The following is an 11,014-nucleotide window of genomic DNA, read 5'->3' on the forward strand; positions in this document are numbered from 1 at the left end:
TTTAAACGAAAATCCCATAAAAACAGAAAGAAAAAAAAAGAGGTAGAAAGGGGGAAGGAAGGAAGAAAGGAAGGAAGATAGAAAGAAAGAAAACCCCGAAAATTTCATATTTTTCTTATTATGGGTTTTCATCAAGCTTTCACAAAACTTTTAATTCCTTCTGCTTTAATAAGAACCAAATTAGTGTCACTGACCTTCCCCTTGACGTAGTTGTTGTAGTCATGCAATTCCAGGGGAGTGTTTCATCAACATTTTTATCTGACAAGTTGTCAGATCTGACATCTTTCCTTGATTCTGATTGGCTGAGAGGCACTGTTACTATAGTAACTGTCAGATAAAATGGGACTTGTCAGATAAAACGTCCGACAAGTCCTTTCATGAAACGCTCCCCAGGAGCGAAGCGAGAGAGTACAATTTTCCTTTTGTCTTTTATTTTTAACCAAAATCTAATTTTAATAATAATGATATTTTGTATAGCCCACTTTCCATCTTGATTGGATGCTCAAGGCGATTCAGAGCAGAACAACAAAAACTATTTGTTGTTGTTATAGATTTTGAAATACCAGGGTATTTTTTTTTTATATTATTCACCACTTTTCCTGTTTTAAAACCCTTCTCCCTTTTCTTGCATGGTCGTGATTTTTTTTCTTTGGTCAATGGCCAAAAGCCCCCCCCCCCCTATTTGCTGTACGCAGTGGCGTAACTACGGGGGGGCATGGGGGGCACGTGCCCCCCCAATCGGCTGGCCCAAAAAAAAAAAAAAAAACGGGGAAAAGGAGAAAAAGAGGGAAAAAGAAAGAGAAACGTAGTGGGGGGAAGAAGAAATTGTTGTTTATCATATTTTTATATTTTATTATGTCATATAACATAAGAAGCATTTTTTCACAACTTTATGAAACATTATTTGCTTAATTGTGTCTTCATTGTTCCTGGTGCTCACGAAGACTTTTTAACGAGATATATAAACCTGCTGTACTAAAGCCTCCCGTTTTCAAATCAATATACAACAAAATAATATATTTCCTCGCAATTAGAGTTATTATTGTTTTAAGTAGTGATATATTCTTCTTTTTCATGACTACTGAAAGTTATTGCCCTATTTTAAGGTCTTAATATAAAACATTTCCTGTCCGTGCTAACGTTCGCATTAGTGGATTGGTGAGATTTCTGCTCTTCATGAACTCCTAAAATCAGTCCTTAAAATGTCAATTTTTCTGATCTGAATATAAAAAAAATTTAACTCGCGCTTCGCGCTCGCATCATTTGGTTAGTGAAATACGTGGGGTCTTAGTGAATTCCTACAAACAAGCCTTGGAATGCCCCTCTACATGTCTGAATTTCCTAGATTTTCAGCTCGCGCTTTGCGCTCGCAGTATTTCATTAGTGAGATGCGTATAATAATCATGATTACAATGACTTCAAAAAGTGCTCCATGTGTTTAGATGTAATTCTAACAAAATCAGCAAGCGCTTGGCACTCGCATTAGATGACTATGGTGAGATATGTATACTCTGACTTAATGGATTCGTAACTATAGTCCTTAAAATATCCATGTTTGTGGTCAATATATACAAAAATTTCAGCTCGCGCTTCGCGCTCGCATCATTTGGTTAGTCAAATACGTAGGGTCTTAGAGAATTCCTACAAACAACCCTTAGAATGCCCCTCTTCTATATTTCCTAAATTTTCAGCTCGCGCTTTTGGGCTTGCAGTATTTGATTAGTAAGATGCGTATGATAATCATGATTACATGACAACAAAAGGTGCTTCATGACTGTGCTTAGATGTAATTCTAACAAAATCAGCAAAGGATGGCAATAGCATTAGATGACTATGGTGAGACATTTATACTCTTAATGGATTCTAAAATATAATCCTTAAAATCTCCTTGTTTAGGGTCAGAATATACAAAAAAATTTGCTCGCGCTTCGCGCTCGCATTGTTTGTTTATCGAGACAGTTAAGTATCATGATTACAAAACAATTTGCTTATAATGTCAATTTTTAGCCCTCAATATCAAAAATTTTCAGCTCGCGCTTCGCGCTCGCATTATTTAATCAGTGAGATACATATCCATTTGATGGCACTGCATGTCCTTAAAATATCTCTATTAGGTCAGTTTACCTGACAACTGACAACCCTAAGTGACCCGAAATTTTTGCTGGTGCCCCCCCAATGCCATGACCCACGGTACGCCACTGGCTGTACGCCAGTAGTAGTATGGTTGTCCTGGTAGGGGCACCCCGGTGATGCCCTTGTAGGCCACTTTGCTCTCACCATCATATGTCTGTTTCACAAAACTTAGATAAAATTTGTAATAACAGTTAAAAGTTATTTACATCCTTTAATCTGATTGGCTGATATACAATGTTCAATAGAAATTATGCATTTGTTATTAAAACAATTCTTTATATGAAACAGATGCATGCTGCTCTACGGGCCTGTGATGACAATAATGGAGGAGTAATACTGATTAGGAAAAGATAAATGTAATAACATTTGCAATAGAAATATTTATTTGCTTTAAGCCCAAATACGGAAATGATGATAAGCTTTCTACCCAAGACTGCTCGGATATAGGGTATGGGAAGAGTAGAGAAAGAGACAGGGAGGGGATAGTGGGGGTCGAGTGGGGGCCAGGGGCGTGCGGGGGGTACCATGAATCCCCATGATGGGAAAGGAAAGTCAATGATTAATGTAAGGTAGTGTATATAGCCTAAATATGCTTGAACATTTATTTGAAACCTAAACAAGAAAAGGAAGACTAAAATCAAGGGAGGGTGGGGAGGGAGGGTCTTGCTTTGAATTTGCTAGCTTGGACAGATCGCGAGCGCCGAGCTCGAGCCAAGCAAGGAGCTCATTACCTCAAAACGCAAGCGCATGAATTAGACTAGAGAGTGCGGGAAACCATGGCTGCTCAAGAAGTCGACGCTGATTCTGGATCTGAATTCGATGACGATATGACGTTCCAGTTTTATCGAGATCGTCCTGAGTGGAGTGATATTAAACCAGTTCCTCAAGACGATGGCCCCAACCCTGTAGTCCGTATTGCGTACTCAGAAAGATGTAGGTAGACTTGTTTTTTTTTTTGCTGTTTAAATATTTTTTCTTCAGTCCCATACACTGGAAATTGTGCCATGGGCATTGCATGACTTGCAAATTGAATTTGTGCCAGACGTGGAATTGTCATTTGGAAAGCAAGAAAAGTGACTGAACAGGAGAAGATGAGGGGGGGGGGATCTTGACACCTGGCACCAAAATATACCCACCCTATTATTATCATGACATTGGATGATGTGGAAAACTGGAATATAGAAGTAACATTGGGCATCAAGATCAAATAAACTAAAGGACAAGTCCACCCCAACAAAAACTTGATTTGAATAAAAAGAGAAAAATTCAACAAGCATAACACTGAAAATTTCATCAAAATCGGATGTAAAATAAGAAAGTTATGACATTTCAAAGTTTCACTTCATTTCACAAAAACAGTTATATGAACGAGCCAGCTACATCCGAATGAGAGAGTCGATGATGTCATTCACTCACTATTTCTTTTGTTTTTTATTGTTTGAAATATGAAATATTTTGATTTTCTCGTCAATGTCATGTGAAATGAAGTTTCATTCCTCCCTGAACACGTGGAATTCCATTATTTTAACATTTTGTGCTTCAGGCAAGGAGGTCCTAATCATCAAATTCATAAAAATTGAAATATTGTATAATTCAAACAATAAAAAAAAAAGAAATAGTGAGTGAGTGACATCATCAACTCTCTCATTTGGATGTAACTGGCTCGTTCATATAACTATTTTGTTAAAAATAAGCGAAACTTTGAAATGTCATAACTTTCTTATTTCACATCCGATTTTGATGAAATTTTCAGCATTGTGCTTGTCTGATTTTTCTCTATTGATTCAAATCTACATTTTTCTGAGGTGGACTTGACCTTTAAACAGTAGAGGCACACAGCCAATTGGAGACTGTCTCCGATATGGGAGATCATATCCAATATCAGAGACTTTTGTAAAGAATTTGGGTATCCAATTTTAGAGACAGTCTCCAGTTTTGGAGACCAATTTCCTTTGTTTACATTTACTGCAAAAGGATTACCTTGGCGGCAAATAAAAATGTGATAAGCAGATTCCTCATGAAAAATTACCCCTTTTCACCATCTTCTTTGAAAATTCACTTTCTACTTTTGTTTTGATAAGGATTTTTGTTGTCAATCACACACAAAACAAAAGGGCTTCTGACCTCAGTGAGACAAAATTTTGGGTGGAAAAAATCATGCTTTTGTTGGTGTTGTTTCTTTTGTCCTTTTGCAAAGCAAGTCTCCAATATGGGAGATTGTCTCCCATATATTGGAGAGAGTCTCCCATATTGGCCGTGCACCTCTACTGTTAAATCGTCATAATCAGATAGGCACTGCCTGGCCAGAGAATTGGGATTGTCTCAGCACTCATAGTCTAGTGTGAGTCATCATATTCATAACCTTGTTCATTGAATGAGTGGTGCGAGGTTATAATATTAGTATACTAACTAAGTTAATACTAACCTCGCACACACAAAAAAATTTGCAGAGGATTTCTACCTAGTGGGTCGTGCCTAGCGAGGAGGCTCCTGTAGGTTAATGTCATATCACTGACGTGCTTTATCTCCACGGAGCCAGGGACGGGGTGCCATTGCACTACATGCATTGCAAGAGTTCCCACGTGCTAACTTAAAGGAAATCATGCATTTTATTTAGGGTTTTGAGCCCAGACTTAAATGTAAATTGGCTACAATATTGCTTTGACCCTATTGGCCTATTGTTGGTGTTTTAAAATACAATTTCACTTAAATACATGAAAATATTAGAAGTAGAGGAGCGTTTACTCACAGTGTATTATTGTTGCCATCTTGCTGTCATTCTTATCGTATCCTAGCTCCAAGACACATATAGAGGGCGACAATATTATGAGCAGTGCTAACTTAGATTTAAAAATACTTGCATCGGCAGATAAATATCATGAATTTTATCTTAAATCTTACCTCTACTAGCTTCCGCTCTCCTTAATCCATTTTTAGTAGAGCGATTTATCACTCGCCTCAGCAATTGCTTAACAAGAATGTCGGTCAATGATCAAACTGTTTGAGTTAACCATGAAAACCTCATTCTTTGTCAAGGTTTTGTAAATAGCACACAATTACATTGTAAGCAATAACACACTTGCAAGAATGACATTAAAGAGTTCAATGAGATATGTATTGCATAGATCTAGATCTATATCTGATTGTCTTTTTTTTGTGGGTTGTAACTTAGTGTACGTTCTTCCATCAATTTTGAAATCAGACAAGAGAGCTCCCTTTGTATGTCAAAGAAGAGCTTTTATGTAGTGCTTCCCTAATGCTCCCCTTAATTTAGGAGAGTTTTTTTATTGCTCCCCTCCTAATTATAAAACTGAGTCCCTGAGAGTATATGTAAGACCTTAGAGATGAACCTTCAAATGTTTTAATAATTATATATTGCAGTTCAAGATGTATTTGACTATTTACGAGCTGTACTAAAGGCAGATGAACGCAGTGATAGAGCATTGGACCTTACCAAAGATGCTGTGGAACTCAACGCAGCTAATTATACTGTCTGGTAATTGATAACTTTACCAATTCTCTTTTCATTACATGAATAATTTTGCAAAAAATCGAGAAATTCTGACAATTATCTGAAATTCTGAATTGTTCTACAAAAAGTGAACACCCAGTAAAAGTGGTTGTTAAGAAACAATCAATTTGAAAATAGCAGAAAAGGATCTAGTTTCATAAAATGACAATTGAAAATGATGTTGCCTTTGGTGGTAACTTTTATGGACACCCTGATTGTGATTGTTACCATGGAAATTAAAGCTGATGACACAGTTTTTATCATTGTGTTTGCAAAAGAGCCTAGGTTTTGAGAAGAAAGTTTGAATTTTATTATAAAACCAAGTGTATGATAGAGTAGTATGATAAGGTTATTCCGCTTGTGTGGGCAATTCTTACACCCTATTAGTTATCATTATTATTTTTATCATCATCATTATTATTTTTATTGTCATTTTTGTTGTTACATGTATGTATTGTATACTTTTCTTTAACTGAGATTCATCTCTTTGAATTCTGCTTCTTTTGACTTCCAGGCACTACAGAAGAGTATTATTGCAGTCATTAAAGAAAGATTTACGTGAGGAAATGAAATACATCTCAGAAGTAATCTCAGATCATCCAAAGAATTATCAAGTTTGGTAAGGGAATAACTGCGGTTCTATGACATTTGCTCTGGCGACAATTGCTCCAGTGACAATTGTTCCAAATGAAAATCCCCATGTTAAGCCAAACATAATATCTAACGTCCAAAACTAAATAAACCGCAATCCTTATCTTTGCATTATTCTGATCCAAAAACTCTATACAAACCTAACTCTAACCCTATGCCCTCTGAGATACATGTAGTAAGCCAGGAGCAAATGTCGCAGGAGCATATGTCGTGTCACCATGGATTTAAGATCATAACTTGAGATATTTTGGTTGTGTGCTTGTAGTTTAAATACACTAGTAGTGGTTATATTTCTGTTTTAATTCTAATCAGATTCAGCAAAATTGAAAATCAATATCAAAATTACTTTATACAGTCATGTTGATTTACAAAATAATGACTTAGGGCCTCTAAAAGCAGTATTTGCTTGTGGATGAGGCCTAAACAGTATTTTTAGCACATAGTTTAACCACTTCTAAATGATGAAAATGCCTAGAAATTTGAATTTGCAAGTGACATTAATTTTTATACATAAATAGGTATAGATTCCTTCATTAACTTGCAGTTTACTCCTATTCTTCAAGTAATATTGTCAGTGTCTTCATTGATGTTTATATCTTCCTTCACCCCTCCTAATATTCTCTTTAAGAGCATTTTCAAATGTCTGTGTATAACATGTATTCATCCCCCAGGCACCACAGGAGAGCGATCGTGGAGTGGCTCCAAGACCCCTCCGAAGAGTTAGACTTCACCGAATCCATCCTCGAGAAGGACTCCAAGAACTACCACGCTTGGTCCCACCGTCAGTGGGTCTTGCAGGCTTTCAAGGTGTGGGACGGCGAGCTGGACTACGTGCATAGACTGCTCCAGGACGACCTCCGCAACAATTCGGCCTGGAATCAGAGATACTTTGTCATCAGCAACACGACCGGGTTCGGTGACGAGAGTGTCGTAGACAGAGAGGTCAAGTAAGTTTCATATTAATTTTTTATTTCTTTTAATTATTCAAAGTATTGTTATGTAGTATGTATTTAACTTCCTGTTATTATTTCAGTCATTCACCTTCTCTTGTTTACAAACTCCCCTAATGTCATCGAAGAATTCCAAAACCCCCAATACCATTTAACTCCTAAACCCTGACCATAAACGACCAACCCTCAGTGACATCAGCCAACTTCAAGGAACAAAAGTTCTAAGAAGTATGACTCGCACTTCCAGCCCCAGTCACTTGCACAGAGCATGACCACAGCCCTTATAACAGAGAAAGTTTTGATAGACAGTTACCTGTAGACCAATCAGAGCAGGTTTAGATCACTCCCACTTCAAATTGTTACAACCCCCAAAACTAATGATATAAATAAAGAGAGATAATACTACTAGATCCACACTCATCCATATAGACTGACCGACTTCAAGACTTAGACGTCCATCCAATATATTATTTTAACTTCAGAATCTTAATCTTATACTTTGAAAGTATTATATTCATCGTCTCCTGTTTTATCTGAATCTTCATTGATATCTTCGTGTACTTCGAATTGTAAACTGTACCTGAGTGATTTTGAACTGCAAATAACTTTCTTCAGAGTTGATCATTTATGTTCAATTAAGCTTCCCTTTATATATTACTGATCCAAAACACGACAGTATAGTTAGTGGGGAAACATGTTAGCTCAGGGTGTAAGAGCGATGGACTTGGCAGAGCTGCCGAGTAGTAGGATTTCATCCTAGTTTGTAGGATTACCTCCAAGAAATACAATAGGATTTATGAAACTTGTAAAAATGACGATTTTTTGTATGTTTTTTTTTCTTCAAAATTTTGAAAAAAAAAAGATTTTAGGCTGGGAAATAGGATAAAAAGAAACCGAATAGGATTTTTCTTTTCTCACAATTTAGGTTAGCAGCTCTGTACTTGAAGGATATGGGCAGTGGGCTTTCACCAAATATATTTCTTTTCTCTTTCATGCTCATTAGGTATGCAGTCGAGTTCATCAAGAAGGCTCCGAATAATGAGAGTTCATGGAGTTACCTCAAAGGGTATGTTGTTCATCACTCGAACCATCTTATGTCAGGTTCATCAACAGTTGTAGAGTGAACATAACATGTATGTTGAACTACATAAGGTGACAAGGTGGGATTTGAACCCCTGACTTTGTTGTGAATTGCCTTGAGACTTGATCACAATTCTGCAGCTCTTCAGGGCATTCATGCATTCTTATGTTTCCTTGTTTTGATGATGATTCATCATTGTCAGGATTTTATATCAATAAACGTTTGAATTTGAATTTGCATGCAATGGCGGATCCAAGTAGGAGCATATCCGTCCCGTGCCCCCCCCCCCCTTTGAGAACCAGAAAAATATTTGTTAGTGGAAAATGTTGTGCACATGCAAATGAAGTCCTCTTCTTTTTTTCTTTGCATTTATTAATATTTGGGGGGAAGGGCTTGTCAAATTTTTCTGGCATAAATCACCATTAATTAGGGATGAAGACCTTGTTTTGTGGCTTGTTAATTTTTTTTTTCGGCACAAAAATCCCTCCCCCCCTCTTTTGGAAAATCCTGGGTATGCCCCTGCATGCATGAACTTGGATAATCAATCAACCAGATTAGAAAATGGAGTCACCCATTTTTTTCTTGCTTCCTTTTAATTGTTCAGGGTGTTGGCACTGAGAGACATCTCCAGCTTTCCCGCACTGATGCAAGCCTGTCAGGATATGTACGACGAGAACATCAGATCTCCATTCCTTCTGGCCTTCATGGTTGATATATATGAAGACCAATTAGAATCCAAGACTCCTCCAGAAGATACACTATTCAAAGCTACCCAGGTAAGGTTAAATATTTCAATATCTACAGGCTAAAGAAAAGTTTGTTGTAAAAATAGAAGAAAAAAAATAATACAAATTATTGGTAAAGGTTAGAGGAAAATCCATTAAAGATTAAGGAAATTATTAGAATTTTAAGGTGCTCCATATGTTTTTGTAATATAAAATGCACAAGCTTAAATTTTTTTAATGGTTAATGATGTCTTATTTTTGTTTTCATTTTAGGAACGGGTGTAAAATGATATGTCTATTGATATACCGAATGTACAGTAAAAACCATTCTCAATTCTCTGAGAAATTTTCGTTGATTATTTACTATTCGATATACTGTAGGAAAGCTGCTCACATATGACCTCACATATCAAATAATTACATTTCTAATAACCTTTATATTCTTTGATGGATTTATCTCAAACCTTCGCAATAGTTTTTATTATTTTTCCTGCTATTTTTACAATAAACTTTTTTTCAGGGTGAACTTCCCCTTAAAGGCTGCTGATGCGTATCTGCTTTAAGTATGCCCAACAATAGATAATTCATTTTTCAGCAAATTACCTGAATCATTACACAATTTATTTAAAGGTTTTTGTTTTTTCTTTGGTTCATAGCTACAGCCAACAAGAGTTAGTGTTTTGAAGTCATACAGAGGCCATTCTAACATTTTGTATAATCAGCTTTTTTATATTGATGTTCAATCTCTTTCCTTTTTTTTTGCACTTGAATTTTTTTTCTTTGTTTCAGTTGTGTGATGTCCTAATCCAAGTTGACGCCATCAGACTGAAATACTGGGAATACATCAAGAGATCCCTGACACTTCGCTTTGGGAAACAAGGAGAAGCATGAACATTTTGACGCTTGAAAGTAAAAAAGCCTGCATATATTTGTTGCTGTAAAGATACTCTTGCAAGGAAACGCTGGATAGATATCTACAGAATGCTTTTGCATGAGATCATGTTAAGGATGAGTTTGGAGAGGAGATTTTATAAATGCCTAATTTACTTTTTCGCTAAAAAAGACCTTTCATACTCGATCATTCCAGGGTCTGAGATGGATAACTTGCTAGTGTAAATGATCTTTTTGTGCTTACAATATATTCAGTGTGATGATCAGGGCCCATTCACACTAAATGGATAAACCACTGGTTGATACAGCTGTTCTACGAGTTTGGCACACTTCACATTCAGAGATCTTAGTTGCAGTTGCGCTCAAAAGTTAGTGAACCCCTCGGCAGAATGCACTCCTTCATGCTGAGCGTTGAATGTTGACGACAACAACACAATAATGTTTGGCAAGCCCAGAAAAACAAACTTTATTGAATGTAATGTTTTATCACTTGACTTCACAGTTAAGATATCTAAAACATGGCAGAACTTGGAACACTTTGAATATATTCATTTTCTGGTGGGATTCACCAACTTTTGAGCACCATTCTGCCGTACTCTGGCAAAAGGAAGCAAGTTACAAAAGTATCTTTTGTTGTAAATGAGCAATGTGTGTTTGTCATTTACATAAGCGTTGGTGCAATTTATCAGCATATTTTCTTCAATATCTTTCCATAGAATGATCATTTCTCCCCCCAAAAAAAAATATATTTTGCCTGAACGTGCATCATACAAAGGGTGTTCAGAAACAATAATATCTCAAATTTAACTGATATGTATGTCACTTGCTTCCTTTTGCCAAAGTTGGGCACCATTGTTTGTGTGTTTTATCAGTGTGCTTCCAGAACCCACTTGGTCTACCTTCATTTTGGTTTAACAACAGTTTGGTCCAACCATAGCTTGGGTTAATATTATTATTATTTGTTTTGGCGTCACCTGTGCCTGGGAGGCAAAAAGTGAATTGAATCACTGTGACCCACAGGTCTCTCCTCCCGATATAACTGATTGGGGGGAATGCAGGTGGACCACTACAC

The 11,014-nt window shown here is 36.7% G+C and overlaps 1 protein-coding gene across 1 annotated transcript; it reads left to right on the forward strand.

Annotated features, from left to right (window-relative positions):
* Positions 1-2,903: 2,903 nt before the first annotated feature.
* On the forward strand, positions 2,904-9,944 carry LOC121425572 (protein farnesyltransferase/geranylgeranyltransferase type-1 subunit alpha-like). The gene is made up of 7 exons (XM_041621663.1): positions 2,904-3,066; positions 5,515-5,629; positions 6,159-6,263; positions 6,967-7,242; positions 8,249-8,311; positions 8,931-9,102; positions 9,841-9,944. Exons 1-7 carry the CDS (start codon positions 2,910-2,912, stop codon positions 9,940-9,942), a joined length of 990 nt encoding a protein of 329 aa, XP_041477597.1. The 5' UTR covers positions 2,904-2,909; the 3' UTR covers positions 9,943-9,944.
* Positions 9,945-11,014: the final 1,070 nt, after the last annotated feature.

Source organism: Lytechinus variegatus, chromosome 12, assembly GCF_018143015.1.
Source record: "Lytechinus variegatus isolate NC3 chromosome 12, Lvar_3.0, whole genome shotgun sequence".
Classification (NCBI taxonomy): domain Eukaryota; kingdom Metazoa; phylum Echinodermata; class Echinoidea; order Temnopleuroida; family Toxopneustidae; genus Lytechinus; species Lytechinus variegatus.